The 22,588-nt window shown below is 36.7% G+C and overlaps 1 protein-coding gene across 10 annotated transcripts in view; it reads right to left on the bottom strand.

Annotated features, from left to right (window-relative positions):
• ETV1 (ETS variant transcription factor 1) overlaps positions 1-22,588 on the bottom strand; it is a 93,045-nt gene that overhangs the window by 8,307 nt on the left and 62,150 nt on the right. For all 10 annotated transcript variants that reach the window (XM_086695162.1, XM_086695130.1, XM_086695157.1 and 7 more), the window contains 4 exons: positions 9,922-9,988; positions 8,288-8,358; positions 4,803-4,972; positions 670-771 (listed from right to left, as the gene is read on the bottom strand). In XM_086695162.1, coding sequence (XP_086551288.1) covers positions 670-771; positions 4,803-4,972; positions 8,288-8,358; positions 9,922-9,988 — 410 coding nt within the window. The remainder of the gene's footprint in view (positions 1-669; positions 772-4,802; positions 4,973-8,287; positions 8,359-9,921; positions 9,989-22,588) is intronic.

Genomic DNA, 22,588 nt, shown 5'->3' with positions numbered 1-22,588 from the left:
TCATTTCCTTCTTCAAAAATTTTACAATCTCTTCTGCATGCACTTCGCTTGTTTTATCTTACTCTTTTTTTAAAGCCACTTTCAAATACTAAGAGAAACTCACTTGAAATGAAATAAAATATATTTAACTTCATTCACCAATGAAATAGTATCAATACTTATTTTTAATAAATGGTTTAGGATTCTAAGCTGTCACATGCTGAAACCAGGCAAGATCTCAGACAAGAAGAGAAGATTTTTCAGGACAAGAAATTCTCTGAATGTTTCTTAAGGATAAGAACAAGGAGGGAAAAAGTAAGCATTCAGTTTGTATTGGAAACTATAAACAAAAGCATTTCCAAATTATATAATTGTGGGGAATGTAGTGGACTACCGAAAACTTCTGGGAAGATATACGTGAATATTAGTACTGAAACATTTTTTACCAAATACGGTAAAGCTGGGACTGCCAGAAAGCCTACTAGTTTCTATATGATATTATTACACCGGTCTCTAATGCCCAGGAATTTATAAATAGAAAGGCTTGTAATACCAAAACCAAGAGCTAAGCGTATGTTAAAATGAGTGAAAACCTTGCTTCAGCAATGCAATGATATGTGGCTTTTAAAGTACGACATGCAGATTAATGTGCAACATTTCAATGAATTTTAATGCTGTTTTAGTGCTCACCTTTTGCATGATTCCTTTCTCATAATAATAGCGAAGCGAACGGCTTAGTTTATCATAGTTCATAGCTGGCCTGTTTTTCTGAATGCCCCAACGCCGGGCCACCTGCCACCAAAACAGAATGACATTGTAGTGTTAAGTACTGCCTTATCAAGATATTTCATAAAACACTAGTGAATTAATCAATTACTTCCAAACCTTCCAAAACACAACCAAATTAAAGACCTAAGTAAAGAGGCAAAATCATGATCTGAATTTTCCTGTGTCCTGGTTTGCTTTTAAACCAGGCGTGCAGCGCAGTGATCATTCTGAAACTTCACAATAGAATTCTTTGTCACTATTGTTTTGGATACAAAATTAAATGGAAATAAGGGGATGTGTTTACAATGGGAACGAACAGGCTGCAATTCACCAAGATGAGGCAAGTTTCCCATCCTGAGATATATGGCCTGTTTTTTCCCTCTTAGTTTTTCAGATAAAACCCATAGATCAAGAACAGCTTAGTGATCTCTTTGTAAAGGTATTTTTCGAGGTTATGATAAATTAAAGGAAAAAATACCCTGTTTGATACTAAATAAAAAAGTGAACAAGTGGCATTTTATGTGGAGCAGAGGAAACACTATACAAATTCATAATCTGAACTGCAAATAATTTTTATTGCCTGAAGCAGCATCAGAATAAAACTGTAACCAATACTAAACTGGCAAATTAGGCATTCACTTAGACAACAGTAATTGCATACTAAAAATAAGAAGGAAGTGGAAAAGGTCACCATGTACACAAGTCCACAAACAAAAATCTCTAAAGCAGAATGTCCACTTTGTTGTTTAGTGAAAAATCTCAGAACTTTTTATAATGTGGCTTTGGAGGAGCAACTTATGTGGCAGAGGAGAGGTTTTCAAGAAAAGCCCCTTCTTCAATGTATATGCCTCCCCCGCGTCACCACCGCCTTGGGCTGGCTGACGCATTATACTGAAGAGCGTAGCCTGCTTTTTCTACCCCAGCTACAACCATGTTCTCGTTAATTTCCATATTTTATTAGTCTGAGCAGATACTGCAGCTGTCATGCATACCTAGGCGACCCCAAGAGAGCATTAGCTAATAGAGTTAGTGTTTTCCTTCATTTCTATGAAATTCCAAGTTGTTGCTGGGTCCCATACACTAAAATAGAATGCTTTTCAGAGAGATCATGTCTTTCTCCATTTTATTAGCAATAGGCTTTCCTCAGGGTTTGTTTTTTTTTTTTTTCCTTCCTTTTAAAAATACTGATCCTTGCTATCTTCTACCTCCTTAATTTGTATTCCCTAAATAAACATACGATGTAATTTAGCCACAAGTATCCCTCTACTTTTTTAAGAGCAGAGAAATGTGATGCAACAGGGACATGATGACATATCCAAGTGGTCATCACAGCAGGTACATCTTAATTTTCCAAAGATCAACTTTATTTTAATGCAAGTGTTCTAAGCAGTAGTGAAATGGGAGGGTGGCAGTAAGAAATGAAAGCAATGCTTTCTAAATAAAATTATTTCTAAATAATTTATTGTCAAGTTGGCTAACATACAGTGTATACAGTGTGCTCTTGGTTTTGGGGGTAGATTCCCATGATTCATCACTTACATACAACACCCAGTGCTCATCCCAACAAGTGCTCTCCTCAGTGCCCATCCCCCACTTTCCCCTCTCCCGCACCCTCCCATCAACCCTCAGTTTGTTCTCTGTATTTAAGAGTGTCTTATTGTTTGACTCTCTCCCTGTTTGTAACTATGTGAAAATAAAGTATTAATATTTCCTTAAATTAAACAACAACCTCTGAATAGTTTTTCATTTACAAATGCTTCTCATGAAGAAACTCACCAGGATGTCCCTAGAAAGTAAAAAACTTGCAACCAACTTTAAGACAACACAGTGGAAGTCTCTAGGGAGAGAAAGATGATTTTTTTGATACCATAAGCAGAGTCTGATTTTGAGGATGCCTGGTAATTCTCAGCACAAGTGGGTATTAGTAGGTATTTTAAAACAGTAAAATTTATTCTTAGAGATGTTTTCTTAAAATTTTGTGATGTTTATTCATTTTTGAGAGACAGAGAGAGAGAGGGCATGAGCAGAAGAATGGCAGAGAGAGAAGGAGACAGAATCTGAAGCAGGCTCCACGCAGACCCACAAACCATGAGATCGTGACCTGAGCCAAAGTCAGATGCTTAACCGACTGAGACACCCAGGTGCCCCGATTCTTAGAGATGTTTTAACTGACTCAGTGTCACATTCATCAAGAGAAGTGCCACATACCAATATGCCTATGAGACGCAGATGAGTTATGCAAGATGAACAAGTTCTAGAGATCTACTCTACCACGGGGTGCCCACAGTTAACAGTACTATATTTTAGTCACAGGTAGAAGGAAATAACTGTTCGATATAAATTCCTATCGCACGTACTCAGTTCTCCGATGAACCAACTCTTCAGTGATTATTAACATGTTCGATGAGGTGAACAGCACACACTTCCATCACGTTAAAGGGCTTTCAAGTTACTTTACATTAAGTGTTTCTAGTCTCAATTTGTTAGTGCTTCACATTTTTACAGTTCTTTAGATTACATCATTTAAGTACATCTACATAAAAATGAATTTCGTTTGAAAGCCAAAGTAAGCTTGAGACACACTACGGAAATTCAAACACCTAAACATTTAGCCCATACTAGACAATGGATATTTTAATTTGTATGTGTGTTTGGTGTAGGGCAATGGAGATGCAAAGCTAACCCGGCAAGCACGAGTTATAATCTGAAGTAGATTTATAATTATGCTAACCAGCTCCTGTTATTTCAAACTTCTTTTAATACATATTTGAATCAGATAATCTCTTAAATAAGAAAGGTAACTTATCTTCTGGATATCAAACTACGACATGTTATCTGATTATAAATGAATACCTGCTTTCAAAGGGCAGAAAATTTAAGATGCATAGGCCCATTATCCTAGGTTGTAGATATTTGGTCTATGAGAAACTAATCACTTGGGTTCAAAAATAGCTGGATATCTTACGAAATTTTTCAATCTTTCTGAGGTGTTTAAACCCTACAGCCAAAATGATCAGTCATAGGCATGTTAACTGAAAGTCTTCCATTGCTTTCTTGGCTAATGTAAACCAAAGTTAACTTCAAAAGTAGCAGAGAAAGCACCTTTAATAAGACACAAGCATTTCATACAAAAGTCACCTTTCTATAGAGGTCCAAAATGCAATTGGTGGGTTATGCCATAATAATTACAGTAGCTTTAAGTCTGAAACTAGGCCTGGGGAGAATAAAACTTGAACTGAGACGTTTTTCCGGAAAACATTCCATTTGTCTGTGCACGGGGTGTGCGACAGTAAGAAAGGTGAACAGGTAGTTGAAAGTGTGTTCCATTTATCCATATTATCTCTCTAGAATTCTCTCACTTTGGCAATTTCTTAGGTATTACGGTGACACTTTGTACTTAATCCCTACTTTCTCATGGGGTGTACACAGTCCGGCTGCCTAGAAAAGGTATCCCCAAAAATCAAAGAGAAGCAATGTCCCTCCTAGGCCCGCATCTCTGAAGGAGTGAGCACTTCCTACTGCAGCTCTTGTGGGCCTTTACCCCCCCCACGGCAATTTCTCCCCCGCTCCCTCTGGCACATGACTTTGGTTTCTCAATGTCCCTCTCTGACACCTTGACAAAATTAAGATTATCCAAATAACAAATGCTAATACTCAAGAACAATCCCTTCATGTGCAAAAGTAGTTGAACTTCAGATACACCCTCTCCTCCTCAAAAATCATCAAACATCCCCAGTGTAGATGCTCTCTTAGAGACCTTCCCAAGCACTGCATTCTTGAATCAAGTCTTATGCCAACGATACTCTGGCTACTTTTCTTCATCAATTCCACAGGATGGTATTCAACTGGAAAAAGTGTGCGACATATTCATTTCTTAGTTTAAATGGATACATTTTTTTCTTTTGCCCACCTTCTAATTTAGAAGGTTTTCCTAAAGTTTTAAAAGTAAAAAAACAAACAAACAAACAAAAACGTTTTTGGCACACTGATCGAATATATGTTTCTTCAATATTATAACATATCTGGTTTTCCAAACAAAAATCTGTTAAACCCACCTCTTCGGGCTCAATCAGTTTAAATTCCATGCCTCGCCCAGTCCACGCAATGAAATGAGAATTTGAAGGGTCATCCAGAAGAGCTACCAAAAACTGCCAGAGCTGAAGTGACCCCCGCCGCTGGTACGTGGGGCCTTCCCGATACATGCCTGGCTCCTGTTTGATGTCTCCTAAATTAAAAAGGTTTTAAGTTTTGATTATTAGCAATATTATGACATTTATATAAAATTTACATTAAGTCAATCGCTAAAATGATTAAAACACAACCACTTTTGGGTGTCTGTGAAATGTAATGTCATTGCTAAACAGGGCTTTAAAACAATTAAAGGATTTGAAGTAAAGCGAGAATCTGTACAAACTCACAAACAACTATATATAACATGTAAGGGTCAAAATAAATGCACACAGGTGCAGAATAAATCCACGGATGTCATTTACTTATAACATTTTTGTATAACCATTCTTTTGTTTTCATTCATCTCTTTAAAAACCATACCGTCTAATCACACTTCTTTTTGCTTTTAATGCTAATGACATTATTCACTGCTCTAAGCAACACTGAAGAGGGAGTAATCAATTTTAAGCTCTGGGCACTTTATTTGTACAAATTAAATTCTGCAAACTATAATGTGTAATATCTCATTGACCTGCACATTACAAACTATTGCAAATTTTAATGCAAATATTTCAAAGCAAATTTAATAGCATCTTAAACGCTGGGTTAAGTAATCTGTACATTATATAAATTAGGAAAATCTCATAGGGAAATCAGATCATATTGGATTATCATCATACCATCCTTTTCCACACCTTCATACGGGCACTACCACTTTCTTAGCTGGCAGCAAATAAAAATTTCTTTGTTTTTCTTCATCTCTTGCTTGCATTTCACTCATGTGAGTTTAGCTTACTAGTCTTTTTCTAAAAGTGCAATCTGAAAACATACATACTGGAGCTTTCTGTAAATCTATATTTTTAATCAAGAAAGGTTGGTTTGGGGGCGCCTGGGTGGCGCAGTCGGTTAAGCGTCCGACTTCAGCTTAGGTCACGATCTTGCGGTCCGTGAGTTCGAGCCCCGCATCAGGCTCTGGGCTGATGGCTCAGAGCCTGGAGCCTGCTTCCAATTCTGTGTCTCCTTCTCTCTCTGCCCCTCCCCCCTTCATGCTCTGTCTCTCTCTGTCTCAAAAATAAATAAACGTTGAAAAAAAAATTAAAAAAAAAAAAAAGAAAGGTTGGTTTGTGTTACATTTATTTGTTATTTATACATAGTGTAAAAACCTATTAAGTACATTACAGCAATATGGGTGTTAGTACCACAATTTTTCTGGCATAAATCTGGTCAGTTATCTTGCTTTTACCAACCAACCAAACAAACAAAAAATTCAGTCATAACTCCTGATTATTTATATCTACCTCCAGGCACCTACCCCTAAAATATGTGGAACTGGTCACAATGGGGAACGAATGTCTAGGGCCCTACGGACATATCATTGTTAATGCACAACTTTCTCTTCTCCACGATAGAAGCAATTCAGACAGAATATACTGAAGCTAATCTATTCACAGTTAGCCTGAATTATAAAGCAGGCGAAGTCAGAAGCTTCTTAAAACTTTCCTTTGGTTAGTAGACAGCAACACACCTCTTAAAATAATCACGAAAAGAGCAACACTTTAAAAACCATAACCAAAATAAAATTATTCAGTCAATAGCTGCTAAAAATCATTATGTCATTTTGGTCTAAGCTAGATAATACAGAAGTGTCTCTTCATATTGATTTCAATGACAGTTTTATTTATCTCAGTTTTTCCTTCTGATACTCACAAATTTTTTCATGGGGGTAACTGAGCAATTATACAGAGTGAAACCCTGTCAAATTTTATAATCTCTAGGTTGTTTCTGCCTATAAATGTTACTGACCGTACTGGCCTTGTCGATGAAAAAAAATAACCCTTTGTTTTTCTATTCTTTTGCTGTCTATTCCTTACAAAAAAAAGTAATAAATATTATTTTCCAAAAAAGCCTTTCTTAGTAGAAAATTGAGAATATTTAAAAGTCAAAGGGAATGAATAATCAAAATAGACATTCATGTGATTTAGGCTTCTTAGATTATGTCATAATCCTATTGATAGTTTTGAGCTATTTTTTCTTCCTTATATGCCCATGCTGATAATCAAGATTTTTAAAAATGTTAAGCTCACTAAGAATGAAGCAAAGAAAGAAAGAAAGAAAGAAAGAAAGAAAGAAAGAAAGAAAGAAAGAAGAAAAAAACCTGATGAAGGTCATTCCAAAAAGTAAAGGCGTTATGCTCTGCCTGAAGAAAAAAGGTTGTATTTTAAGAATTGTGACACTCCACACCTATCACATTGCTGAACTTCGAAGCTTAAAACCAGTATCTATTTAGAATAAGGCCAAAAAAGTGACCCCTACTGGAGCTTAACCCTGTGACCTTCAATGAATTTAGCAATTTAAAGCAAGATTAAGGAAAAAGATCTTCCCAAAATTATCATTCCTTCTGCGAAGGACCAGAGCAGCAAAAACCTCAGGAACAGAGTAGTCTTCAAGCAACTAATTAGAGATGTAGAAGCAATCTGAGTATGCACTTTGCTGTTTAAATAACAACAATTAAAAACTTATGAGCGCTACCAAGTCATTACAGCCATGATCCCCAAAGTTTGTGCAATCAACTAATCAGAGGGTCCCTGCTCATTTCCTGTTAAACAATCAAAGCAGGAAATATGGAGCCCACTCTGAAGAACCACTAAACCAATGAACTGTTCACTTTATACCCAAGCGTCCGCGTAGATGCTGACTTCTGCCACCTTTGTTGAGAAAGAAGAAATTCTATTTAACTTGACACTCTCTTCTAAAATCTGGAACCTTTTCACTGCAATCGAGAGTGATATTAAAAAGGTAATGCTTTCCTGACTCCATTTTAAGCAATTACAAAATAATGGCACATTAGGAATGAACATCTTCCCGAGGGGGGGTGGGGGGAGAACAAAAAGGACTAACAATCACTAACTAAATGGGCAGCTATGTTGTTCCTGTGCTCCATAATGCATCTTTTCATGAACAATAAAAGGAAGAAGACTGCATTAGTCATCTGCGTATCCACAGTAGCATGCTTTCTGTTCTGCTTTGTTAATTATGGGATCAGCTTTCAATAAATCTCGAACAACAAGCTGCATGTGCTCAGCAGGGCAATGGAAAGACCCCTCTTACTGGACACAAAGCTCAGCAAGAATGATACTCTGGTTATAACTCTCAAAATGAGATCTCTCCTAGGACAAAAGCAAAAAGCTTCCGAATAAGGAAAGGAAGAGAGAATTTATAAAAGGTAAAGTTTAGCAAGAGTTGAATACATCACAAATGATGTGCATAGAAATCTTTAAGTAGAGATGTCACCTTCTTTCAGGAGAATTGAGGGTGAACTCTCCACTCCCTCTTAGAAAAATTCAAACTTGAAGCACAATGAAAAACCTACCATCAAATTTCTCTGGGACAACACAGGTGTCATCATAAAACTGCCTGGGGCCCTTTTCAAACATACAGCCTGTGGGGAGAAAGAGGATACATTTATTCATGATAGAAATGAAATTCACAAGCAATTTAAAAAAGAGCCATTAACACAAAAACTGGGGTAGAAAAGGGCTCTGCCATTTTTCAGCTCTGTGACCTTAGATACACTATTTAGCCTCTGTGTCTCTGTCTCCTCACCTATAAAATGGGCGTGATACTAAATCACCTATCTTAAAGGGGTGTTGTCAGGATAAGAATTTAATATACACAAGTTTGGAACAGTACCTAGCACAGTGATATATGACAGACACATATATCATTACTAACCCAAGCACAGAGCAGGTAAACACTGGCAAACTTAGAAATTACAATCTCCTTTTTCATTCTCTTCCAAGTTTTGTTATTCATGAGACAAGAAGGAAATCAAGATGAATTACTTATATTTACCTCACGGGGTTATCCTGATAAACTGAAACACATTCAGTCTACTCCTTACTTCCTGGGAGAAATATTTAGCTAGGCTAACCTTCTCATATTTTCATCTCCAACAGCCAAGACAGTTTAATTCTATGTTTAATATTCCTTTTTCCTATAACAAAACTAAGTCCACAGGGAAAAAAAAAATAGATCAACAGCTTTAACGGTCATTTTCTCCCCCATGTCATTGACTGTGACCTTCAGTGAATTCTCGTTGTCTTTGATCGCCAGTAAGAAATTTCATACAATTTAATCACAGTTTTTTTTCTCAAATGTATTGGTCTCTACCGTGAGTACATAACATTAACAACAGTAGTGACACTAATTACATCGCATTCCTTAAATATTTTTGATTTACCAGCTCATTATACTCTTCTTTAAATACAAGGATTTACTTCTATCAATCTCACTTACACAAAACAACCAATATTAGACCTAATGTAAACGCATGCATCTATATCATCTTACTGAGGACAAAGAGCATTACGATAAGAACCACACACATATTTCCAGAAATACTTCAGTAGGGAATGTATCCAGAGATCTTTTTATTCACTAATTTGCAGGTATCAAAGTCTGTTAGATCAAAGCTTTCCCACCATGTTTACCATGAACACACCCATAATAAAAGTTCCTTCTGTAGGCCTCTTATGTGAAATTCCATTCTTAACTATTATTTGTCTGAAAATGAAAATCCAGTTTATTTAAAGGCAAATATATTTATATCTCCTGTCTTTTATTTCAAAACAGAGACTTAAATTTGTAAAGAAAAACTGACATTCCTCGAAGATACATTTCAACAGAGAGTAGGAAGATAGGCTAATCTATAAAGCACATGTTCTATTTTAAAAGAATGTGGTTGTTGGGGGGGGGGCGGAAAGAACACAGAAGTCCACTTTTCAGCTGTTTACATGCACATGACTCATGTTAACAACCAAATTCAAGATAACATGACCTGAAACATCTTCCTTTTACTTTAAAAAGATAAAGTTTTAAAATAGTGCTTTAGGGAACATAAGTGATTTTCCCCATAAAATAGAATGAATAATCAAATGATTGCATCTCTGGCACATCTGATTTTGACAGGATTTACAAGGAACTTCAATAATAGAAAACTTAACTTCTGTTCTGCTGGGATGAGCCAGGAAGCCTTCTTGCCTCATATAAATGGAGTGGCAGCTAGGCACTTCTGAAACAAGAAACAACACCGGTCAAAGAGAAGTCTGGAGCTGAAAATGTGTGGTTACCAGTGAACAGAGTGCAGAGAGGAAAATAACCGAAACTGACATGAGTCTCCACGAGAAGAGCTTGTCAACACGTAGTTAACATTTCAGGCAGGGCCCACACAAGAAATGGTGAACACGGACTCTCTTCGACAGGCATGTGAATTCACAGCTTTACCCACATTTGCGGAAGAGTGGTTCTCCTGCAATCCCACATGAATAGGAGAGTAGCCTTGAAACAAATGGTGTAATGAGTTAAGATACGTTTGGGGGGCATTTATGAGATATATCTGTATATCCCGTGGTATTTAGAGGAAAGATCAACAAAAGACTCATTCATAGTTTATTTCATGAACACTGGTAGAAATTATTAACAAAACACCAAAATTGCTACATCTCTTAAAATTAGTCTAGCCTTTCAAGGTGATTGCTATTTTCAGCCCCAAATAAAAGTATCACTAACTTTTTCTTTTGTTAAGCACACAGGTCATACTCCAAACCAATGAGACTAGAGAACAGAAATCCCACAATTTCGTAGCAAATACCACTATCACCCTAGGAGTGAGGCCTTGACTATCTGACCAAGTTAACTCATCACTGAAAAAATACAAAAAAATAAACTTGGTTAATGGTTAAACTTGAGTCCTAGTGATGGCTGTTTATTAGGTTAGGGAGGGGGAAAAGGAAAAAAAAAATATGGATTAGGAGACAAAAGATTAAAATTCAAGTGCTTTATTTACCACTAGCAAAGCTACATGACTTTAGAAAAACCATTCTGTGTCCAAGTTTATATAAAATAAAGGTCGGGTCAGATGTTATCTACAATCTACTACAGGCTCAAGTTCTTTGATTCTGAAAAAAGAAGTTCACTCACTTGATCAGAGGTTGATGTCTGGTGAAGCCAATGAAGTTATAGCTTCAGGAAGGATCCTCCACTTACAGGAGTCCCTCCTGAGGTCCTGCCCCTAACTTTGTATATGCCATTTCATTTTCTTTTTCTTTCAGAAGATTCCACAAAGTTTATGTTTTAGGTCCCACAAACCTGGACCAAAGCCTATATATAACATATACAGATTCTATAGGAGTGTATAAATATATGTGACTAAACTAATTCTATCTTCTGTATGTACACTCAAGTCTTTGAAACTCTGAACACATATAAACTTATAAAACACACAACAAATGTGTTATTTAAGAGTGTGTCCCCCATTCCACCACTCATAGTAAGTACATGATTTTTGAACGTGTAATAAAGATCACTTAAAAGAAGTGGGATTTAAAGACCCTCATCTCTTCTTAACTACCCATCCATAGAATTTAATGTTATAATAGATAATCAGCACCATTTACTTGGCCTAGAGGTCATTCTTTCTCAGTCTGGAATGTTCCATTTTTAAAGTGTATACAATTAAAAAACAAAAACAAAAACAAAAACAAAACAAAAATTGCCTGGTAATTAATGTCAACCAAAATATCAGATATTTTTTCACAGAAAAAAGTTGATGTGGTTTTAGTCAAAAATATTTTTTTAAGTTGCATTTACTCAGAGAGAGAGAGAGAAAACATATGAGCAAGGGAGGGGTGGAGAGAGACGAGAGACAGATTGAGAGAGAGAGAGAGAGAGAGAGAGAGAGAATCCCAAGCAGGCTCTGCACTGTCAGAATGGAGCCTGACTCAGGGCTCAAACTCACAAAGCCCGAGATCATGACCTGGGCTGAAACCAAGAGTCAGATGCTTAAGTGACTGAGCCACACAGGTGCCCCTAGTCAAATATATCTCAATAGCAATTCATTAGAGCAATAACATTTAAAAGTATGTAGAAATCAACAGCTTTTGAGATGAAAACAGTATAAAACTCATTATCAAACATTTTAGTATACCATGCCTTCTTTACATGACACATTATCTAGTATAGAATTCTGACCGTACAAAAGAGTTAATCTTGTTTCTTGATATCAGGAGATTTATCGTGGGGTTGCAGAGTGATTGAACGTCTGGGTTACCAAATAGTTAGCAATCCATTTTATCCATACTTTTTAACCAGTGGTATTTCAGATTAATTTTTAACGTTATTTTGATTTATTGCCAGGCATAGGACCCTTGAAGCAGCTGGGCCTAGAAGGGACAGTGTTAATGACTCTGCCATCAGCTCAGCAGCTGTTTAGAGGTAAGAATTTTGTTGTACCAATGTTGACACCCTGCCACAAAATACTTTTCCTGACTGCTGGCCAGCTGGAGTATGGCTGTAAAAACAGCTGGCTGGCTCTGAAGCTAGAGGAAAACATATAGATTAAACTCTATTATATGTAAGTGTGACTAAATGTAGTCTTTCCTCCCAAGAGGGGAAGAAGGAGAGGAGGAGAGGAAATGCAAGAACTTATAAGAAACCCACTATTCAAAGTTGAAGGAACATCTTATAAAACAAAATAACATAATACAAAACAAGCATGATCTTGGACATTTAACATCAAAGAAAGAATTTGATCATTTCACTAACTTTCATGTATCTATTGACCTTGCTGATTTGTTATTTCTTGTACTAATTCTGTAATATTTTTCATAAATTCTGTTTATTAATCTGTGACATTCAAAGTATACTAATTTAAAACCCATAATAAATTAATAATTTCTAATAAGGCTAAAGCCAGGACCTCCATTACAGTTCCAGAGGCGAAACTTATGATCGAGGTTCTAAGAAAAACAAGGAACGGCAGCTTAGAAAAAAACATACATATGTAAGAATATACGTGTGTTTTTCCCACTCTTAATACTATTTATTATACTCCAGAGTAAATAAAATTAACATCTAGCTCTTGAAATTGAGATGCCAGCTAACAGTGTTTAAATCCAGTCTATCCTTAAAATCAGTATCCTTTATACAGTCCAGAGAAGCCTGAAAAAATATAGCTAAGAGGAGTTTATTCCCCTAAAGTAACTAAAGTCATGTTATCCTAAAGTGGTATCAGTTAATTTATGACTATCAGAGTGGGTCAGACTCTAATCAAATTGTAGAAACATTTCCAAAGTGATTATTCAATCAAATGACTAACATGGTTAATTAGGAGCCATAAACATTGCTCTGAAGTTCATCAAAGTAATGACTTGCCCAGAAAAATTACTGCTAATTAAATTGCCTGCTGCTTTCATTTCTACCTTATCTAATAAAAAATCCAACCAATGAAGTTTGGCATTACATTTTAACTTCTGCTAAATGCTCAACCAAGATCCAAAGTAGCTAAGCGGTGACTTCAAAGGCAAATGTTTTGTGGCAGGGAATGGAGGCATTGCATACGTATACACTCATGTTTTTTCATAGGATAAAGCTTACAAAATTCAGCAGCGATCATAAAATGTAGTTTAACCCATGCACAAACGTTACTATGATAGCATATTTGTGCTGTTCTATTATGTGTCCATAGGTTATAATTTTAGGCTCAGGAGACCAGCACGGATTACAAATGTGCATCTTGTCTTCTAATAGACCTGGTTTTGAACCTCAGTTCTGAGATTTTGTGGGACTACGACATTTTGTTAGTTATTTCACATCTCAAACACTCAACTTCCACATCTGTAAAATGGGAATTATAAGCAACACCCTTCAAAGGGTTCTTGGGAGGACCATATGTGCAACATTTCACTTAGTGCCAACAGGGAGGATTCAGGATATGGTGCTTACCATTGAAAACAGAAACTATTTTTAAGTGACCCTCACAAGTGTTTCAAGTGAGTGAACCACAGCACTTAAAATTAAAAATGATTAGTCGGGCTGGGGCGCCTGGGTGGCGCAGTCGGTTAAGCGTCCGACTTCAGCCAGGTCACGATCTCGCGGTCCGTGAGTTCGAGCCCCGCGTCGGGCTCTGGGCTGATGGCTCAGAGCCTGGAGCCTGTTTCCGATTCTGTGTCTCCCTCTCTCTCTGCCCCTCCCCCGTTCATGCTCTGTCTCTCTCTGTCCCAAAAATAAATAAAACGTTGAAAAAAAAAAATTTAAAAAAAAAAAAAAAATGATTACATAGTGAAATTATTCTTGCATCTTAAATGGCTATTCTTAACACAGTTACCTGAGAAGATTGATTTGTTGCTTATTCGTATACTTATTCAGTGATATTCTTCACAAATCTATAAACCCATGATATTTAAAATACACTGATTTAAAGTTCATTACAAACTCATGACTTCTCAGGTTGAAGTGAGAGGCTCCATTACATTTTCAAAATATTCGGAGGTATCTCTTTTGAGCTACTTTCTACAGTATTATGCCCTAATATTTGCTGCTGTGTGACTGGTTTAAAAAGTCTTAAATTTAATCTGTAAATTGAATTATGTAAACTTCATTTAACACAAAGGATTTTGTATTATTTTGAAACCAATGGATCAAAGAGCACTAGGACATGACCATAGTACGGGCCCCGCCAGCTTGCAGAAACTATAGTGGCTGTAATTTGTCACAGATGAGCTCGGGGGAGGGTGATCAGTATGCTACAAAAATTCAAAGCACCAAAGCACAGTTGTCCTTTTAATGCACTAGTTAACGTAGGGGCAGTTAGGAAAAACAGTAAACACAGACCCCAAACTATCCGATTTTCTTAGTGTTCACCTCTAGTAACACTGTTAAAATTGCCTTTAAGATATGTAGGTTTCTTAAGAACAAATGAACAAGTTGGCTTTTCTCTCTCTTGCATTTCCAAGCCACAGTGGGAAACACAGCACTGATTTGGGGAGCTTTACCAAAAGCCGGACCACAAAGTGGAGTTTTGAATTTGTGCACAGGGCATAGCTACACCCTGCTCCGATTTGTGTATTTGCATACTGCTGCTCAGGGGTACAAAAGGAAGAATCCCCTCAGGGCACAGTTTGCCTAAACCTTCTAGGAGCTGTATGAAGATCAGAGACAAATATTTGCCAAGACCATCTGAGATATCCATACACTTTGCTGAAATTGTTTGTTATCAAATAGTGCGCAAACCTGAAAATTCTTGATACTATAAACTTTGAGCAAGGAGTAAGAAACGCCTTTCTTTCCCTGGAGGTTTTTACTTAAATTCGTGTGGCAATCATCAGTGTGATAACTTAAGCACTCAAGTCTCTGAGAGTAAATAAGAAACCCCTGTGAAATAGGAATAAGTTTGATGTATTTTAATGTGATGTTGCTTTCACATGAGTGTGCAATGGAAAAAGATGGATTTTTTATACACTTGACTAACTCCTTGGGGAAGTGATTTGACAAAATCAAGTCTACCTAAACGTGTCTGTTAAACACTGATGATGGCGGAAAACCTGGCGCATTAAAGTCCAGGGATGAAATATGTGTGCAGACATACATCTGAAATCAGCAGGTACTTAGTGAATGAAAACTATGTGTGCATGTGTGGGTCATTCTAGGCATACACAGGAGTTTAAACAAGCTTTTCAAAAACACATGTAACTATTACCTAAAGAAATAGAGAGGTGTTGCAAGAACTAAAGACATTAATCTCCTTCAAGAAAGATGAGCACTATGAGGTATCTTGCCAAAGTTTTATCTGTCTTGAACTTCATGTTTCACTGTTTTGTTTGTTTCTCCCCATGTCCTGGCACAGTGTTTAAAATCCAAAGATTTTCTAGAGTGCAGGAATAACAGGAGCTTTATGAAGATGTATTTAAATGCAAATGCATTCACATATACCCTAGTCTAGCATCCTTTTACTATGCATTTCTACTTGCCCTAGGAATAGATTTCATGTAGCTAATTGAGAAAATTATGTTTTATAAAGTTTTCTGCAAAGGATGCTAAGGGGAATGGATTTTTTTTTTTTTTAAATTTTTTTTTTTTTCAACGTTTATTTATTTTTGGGACAGAGAGAGACAGAGCATGAACGGGGGAGGGGCAGAGAGAGAGGGAGACACAGAATCAGAAACAGGCTCCAGGCTCCGAGCCATCAGCCCAGAGCCCGACGCGGGGCTCGAACTCACGGACCGCGAGATCGTGACCTGGCTGAAGTCGGACGCTTAACCGACTGCGCCACCCAGGCGCCCCGGGGAATGGATTTTTTACACTCATATGATCTCTCTCTGATAGAACAAATCTAAAAGAATTAACTCTAAAATAAGACTCAGGATGACTGCATCTGAATTCACTTGAGAGAGAAGGCAAGTGGGATGGCAAAAAAAAAAAAAAAATGAAGTTTTATAAGACCTATTTGTCGTCAGTCACAAAAGCTCTACGTGGATGTAACATCTTAGGTTGCTGAACCTCATATAAAAAAGGCAAAAAAGTTGGAGTTGGCTCAAATCTGGGGAAGACAGTGATGAATTTAGTATGACCTCATTCACACTTAAATGGGATCTTTTTCATTGGGATTTTGAGTAAACTGTTAATAACAAAAAATCTGTAGAGATATTCTCTTCCACCACAGCCTGGAAATACAGAGACTACTGTTGATAGAATTGAGGACAGAAGGAGAACTATTGTTCTTTATATGCTTTGCGCAGTACATGTAAAGTATTTTTTTAAAGTAATGCTTTTATCTGCAGATACTTTTAAAACATAAAGGCTACATAACATGAAAGAACAATATAGAACAACCTACCTATGAAACTGCAAACTTCTCTTCTAAGCATTTAAGTTTTGGGGGGACAGTATCCTACACAAATAATGACCAGATTCAAACAGGATTAGCTTATATGATCTAGCAGACTGACAATTTTCCAAGTCTTACAAGCCTGTGAAGGTTTTATTTAGTTAGAGTTAAAAATAAAATTGAAGTGATAGGAAATATTGTAACTCTGTTTATTAGATATTATTGTACTCTGACAATTAACAGAAATTTTAAAGAAAATGCAAGAAAAGATGCGCTACGCTAAACTGAGGCCACCAAAAAAAAAAGAAATCTGAAGAGGTGAAAGTGTTAATGCTGAGTTCTGATACTGAATTGTTCCTCTGCTTGAGTCTATGTGATTTGAAGCAAACCACATCATGAATGGCTTTGTTCTCACCCTCTCATCTCTCCTTGGATCATTGTAATATTCAGATATTTACTCTACTGGCTTCGAACGTGAATAATACTGGTATCAAGTTCTCTATGATTGCTCACTAGGTCGCAGACAGCATAATAGTTCAGTACCTTGTTGGTCTTGCACAATTGGATCGTCTTCACATAAGAATATCTTTCTCACTTTGTCTTATCCTTTGGTCCCCAAAAGTGTATTTGTAAATATTAGAAATAATAATAATGACATCTTACTTCAGGACTAGCAGCCTTTTAGGAAATCTCTAGAGGTCCAGATAAAATCATATCATAAAGATATCCCCTATTATTGCCTGGACCCCTAATACTATATATATTAGTAGCTTTACAAACATCATCATATCTAATCCTTACAAAAACAGGAAGGTAGAGGAATTATTTGCCCCTTTTTATAAATAAGGAAACGGAGGACAAAAGAGGCAACAAAACATACTTGATATGACAAAGAGAGTAAACAGTCATCAGGCACAGAATTCAGTATAATATTTCCAGTGTCATACAAAGTGGGAGGTTTTGTTTTTGAATGCTAAGAATAACAAAAACATGCGGATGAAGCAGTGCACTGTGGAGGCCCACACACTGAAAAAAAAGGTCACCAGAATAGAGTATTCAAACATACTAAATTTCAGAAAATGGTAAAGAAATCACAGTGACACATGCGTGTCATTCTCTCAGTTTTGTCTTGGCTGCTTTTTAATACTGTGCTATTATTTAATTTCTATGATGCTACATGATAGTATATTCACTTGGTTGTGTTTAATTTTATGAGCACAGTTATCTTTGAATATCTCTCCTAGTAACATTTTGCAGAGTTTTTGAAACAATTAACTTAAAAATCTCTCTCACACACATGATAAAAACAACCATCTATTTAAGGTGACAAAACTTCCTTGAAAATGTTTCAATTACATTCCTCATGTGTTAGGCACAAGTATTTCATAGAAACAAAAAGCCTCCCTTTTCCTCTAAACTATGAAATACTCAACTCACTGAAGAAATAGAAATCCTTTAAGTGCAAAAGAAAATACCCTGTAACAACATTCTAACCTTAAAAGTAGATATTCAAATAGCTACTTTCAAAAAATAAATAATATTATCTTACCTCTTGTTCACATTCATGAACCACACAAACAAACACACACACCCAAATATGCATCCGTAAACCATTTAATTTCAAATCTTAGTTGCACATACAAAAACAGTTGTAGATCACTTTGTCCACTTGCAGTTCTGGGCCTAAGCATCCTGGTGGTTTTCTTTAGAAAGACACTAAAAATCCCACACTATGAAAGTACTCTCTCCTCCCTCTTCTAATTCCCTTTTTTGATGCTAGTACAACTCACAAGCAGATTATCCCTCCCTTCCCCCTTTCCTGCCTGTAAAATCCAAGTTAGACAAACACTGTGTGGCTGAAATGACATATTTGAATGGAATTCAGACCCACCAGTTCCTGTTTATGTTTCAGATTTGAGAATGTTGTCTTCTCATTCACTATACATTAGAAACACTGCAAGGCCATAAATAGTGTTGGGTTACATGCAGGCAGGACCAATGAGCATTAATCATTACTTCTAGTCAACTGGCAAAAGCAGCAGCTGATGGAACACTACACCCTTCAGCTCTGTATAAATGGACATTCCAGAGAGTAAGTGTGTGTGTGTGTGTGTGTGTGTGTGTGTGTGTGTGTGTGTGTTTCCTTTCAGTCTCCATTTTATGAATGAAACTCCAGGCTCTATAGAGTCCATTCATGTAAGACAAATGCTTACAGGGCTCTGCCCCTGGGGATCAATCAGTCATGGGTAAAACTGATATGATTGGTTTAAGACAGCCTTCAGCCTTCCATTACTGACTTAAAATGCAGTCCCTGTCCATCTGACCTGTGTTAATGCATAAAGAGTAAATCCAGACCATGGTCTCAATTCTCAAATCAAATCACTAGCCAATGCCACTTACTGTAACTGTAGATTTAGAGCATATTTAAGTATTTCTTAGAAAAAGCAATACAGTGGACCAGAGTACTGTTTTGGGTGATTTGCTATTTTAACTCAGAAGAATGAGGAAAATCCATTTGAGGCATGCATGCTAGGCAATAAAAAGCAAAGTCAAGTTGTGAGGCCAATCCCTGACCTCTATTGTAATAACAGAATTAATTAGGAAGTCATCACCGTCACTCTTCACAACTGAAGCACCTAAAAACCAGAGATTAAATGATCTACTCGTCCACAAATCAGTAGCTGAGGAAAAGAAAATTATCTTTGGATGTTAGAGAAACAGATAGAATGCTAACGTTTCTGAAGGATCAATAGCTCATTCCTTTAAATTCCCAAGTGATTCTCCAGTTGAATTTCTCGAAGCAATAGTTTTAAAGTTAGGATGGGGGGGCGGGTGGGGAGAAATGAGCTGCCATGTTTCAGGAGAAAATGTAACCATAAGCAAATGATGCTTACTAATGGAACAGGGCCAAGTCTTGGCCTTTGGGAGTGTTAAATATCAGTTACAAAAAGCCAAAGTTCATGGAAGCATAAACATCGCTGCACTGGAAATTACTAAAGATGGTAGAAATTACTAAAGACAGTAATGCTTAAAAACATCTAAAGTTTTAGAAGAAAAAAGCTACTTATGAGCAATTATGGGAATGATTTGTGAAGAGTCAGTCCTATACCAAATACTGTTAAACATATAATAGGTCTTATCAGCCATCTGTAACTTGGTCCTTGCCTCTAGAGGGGAAAAAAAAAAAAACACTTCTCTCTTCCAGTGATCTGAAGCCATATGGGAAAACAGTTGCAGTCAACCATCTCTGTATATATCTCTAAACAATTTCTCATGAAATCTTTACCATGTCCGTTAAAGAAAGAATGAGGATAAACATAAAAAAAAAAATGCCTAGTATTCATCTTTAAACCTGTGAAAGATTATCTACTATGGTGTAATGACCATTTAATATTTATCTCCCGATTTCTAATATCTGGTAAATAAAATAGCAGAGAATAAATAAAGTTACCAACACGTTTTAGAATTCAAAACTGAAATGCCTGACATAGCCAGGTGGGGAGATAATAAGGAATTCTATAATCTCCCATCCAGAGAAAATATGGAGCAGAGGCAAGATCACTGAAGAGTGAACATACACTGAATTATTAATTCCTAAATAACACTCTTTGAATTAAAAAAAACCACAATATTCTTCTATTTAAAGTGGTTCCAAGATATGCAAATAAAATGATGAAATTAAGTTGAATATTTTCAAATGTAATATTTCATATATGTAAAATATAAAATTATAATTATTGGTCATAGGACCTTCCATTTTAGAGATGATGAAGCCTACTAATTAATGGAAAGCCTGGATGTTCAAAATAAGTATCAGGAGCCCTTCCTCCCTCTGTCACATCTGACTTTAATTAGCATTTTTCAACAGTTTCCTTTTGTAATCGCTGCATTCCTTGTGTTTCCTGAGCAATATGTTAGGTTGTTTACTTATGTGTAACTCAATTGTTCAGAAAAGACAGAAGAATATGTATTAGTAAATACACATGAAGTCAATTTCTCAAATATATTATCTCCTCTTGTAAATAAATAATAAGATATCATTTAAAAGGATGATAAACCCTGGAGCACCTGGGGGGCTCAACTGGTTAAGCGTCTGAATCTAGATTTCAGCTCAGGGCATGATTTCACGGTTCATGGGTTTGAGCCCCAAAAAGGGCTCTGTGCTGGCGGTGTGGAGCCTGGTTGGGATTCTCTCTCTCCTTCTCTCTCTGACCTTGCCCTCCCTCTCTCTCTCTCTCAAAATAAATAAATAAACCCTGATGACAACATTCCTGAGATAATACTCTTGTAGTGGCAAAATTAGTCTACTAAGAGTATAGAGATACTACTGGGTAATTGTAGCCTTCTAAATTTTGCTCTTATGTTTTTGCTTTTTAGAAGTTTTATGTAACTTGACCAACTGTTTGAGGCCATGAAGAATCATCTCCAAACACATAAAGCACTACCTACTCATATTTCTATGTGTCCGCAGAAAATAATTATGTTGTCTTGCTCTGTTATCCTCTGATTTCAACCTCTAACTTCCACCTTAAAACATTATTATAAACTCTGCAAGGGGAATCCCAAACGAGGCTTACTAGAAGCAGCAGTAGGAATTACTTGACTCCTTTTCTTACTCTTTGACCAAGATGAGTAGCTACCAACACAGCAAAAACACAGAATAACAATGACAGTGGAAAAATCTTCCCCTCTTGCCATTTTAGAAATCCAAGAGTATTTATGTTTAACTCTCTTGACTAAAGTGCCAACTTGGGCATACACAACTACCAGATATATGTGTCAGTTCTGACAGATGAAAACTGAACATAATCTTAGTTTTAACATATTTAATATGAGGTGAATATATTTTCAGTATTTATTTCATCAATTCTCTGCCTATGTATCATTTTTCTACATGCTAAACACAGAAAATCATTCTCTAAATGGAAACGTTTGCCTATGGGCCTTTATCAAAATCCTAGGGTGATAAAGAAGGATAGAGGGGAACTTGGAAAGATTGCTTGGGTGAAGAATGGATTTAAAAAGGGAGGATGGAAAAGTCCCACTTTATTCTTCCAAATGTAAGCTTTCCAACTGTTTCACAAAATATCTGTGTACCTGGAGAGAAGTTGATATGGAAGAGCCTCAGGCGTGTTATCTGTACAACCAGGGCATGGAGAAAAAAGGTGAACTAGGTGATTTCCAAGAACTTTCATGATTTTAAAAATTTATAATTCTACACAACAACTATTTGTGTCAATTTCCAAATTTCCAGTAGTGTTGACAACACCATTAAAAAATATAAAACACTTTCCTCAGGGGGCACATGATGTCAGCTTTCTCCACTACCCCCTACTTCTACTTCCTCCTCTCCGGAAGCTCAAGGTACACAGTGCCCCCCAATCTCTGATTGGAGCAGGTCCCTGAAAGTTCTCCTCTGCCCCATCTCCCTCCCCAGCTGTTTGATGAAACTGCTCCACCACAGGGCTGGGAGGCATCTTTTAAACTAATTAGAATAATAGAATAGGCCCTGAGGGCTAAAAACACCTTATTCATGTGTTACCCTTCAGTCAACTCCTAGGTTAAAATTTTTAATATACCCCATAGTGCAAAGGAACAAAGTACTAATTGTGGATTGCAAACACTGAGCAGGGATGAACCAGAAATCCACTAAATAGCATATTAATTCTGCTCCCACCTCTAAGGCAGTCCTGGACACAAACTAATAGCAAGCCAGGTAGGTTTGCAGCATGTGGTACTATAATATAATACTTTACTTAGTATTCTTTCCACTTAAAGGACTAACGTGATTAATTTGGATACTTCTTCAACTCCAAATGGGTTGATATTTTAAAACAGAACACATATTTCCTGTCTGATTAGCAAAGTAATACCTAGGCACTGTTAAAATGCAAAGCACTTCACAGGCAAAACAGAAATTGCTTAGGATATCATCACGCGTATGAAGTCACAATATATGGGGCATCTGGGTGGCTCAGTTGGTTAAGCATCCAACTCTTGGTTTCGGCT

This window comes from Puma concolor, chromosome A2, assembly GCF_028749965.1.
Source record: "Puma concolor isolate L17-30 chromosome A2, mPumCon1.1.hap2, whole genome shotgun sequence".
In the NCBI taxonomy this organism is placed as follows: domain Eukaryota; kingdom Metazoa; phylum Chordata; class Mammalia; order Carnivora; family Felidae; genus Puma; species Puma concolor.
This window is presented reverse-complemented; position numbering and strand designations above follow the sequence as displayed.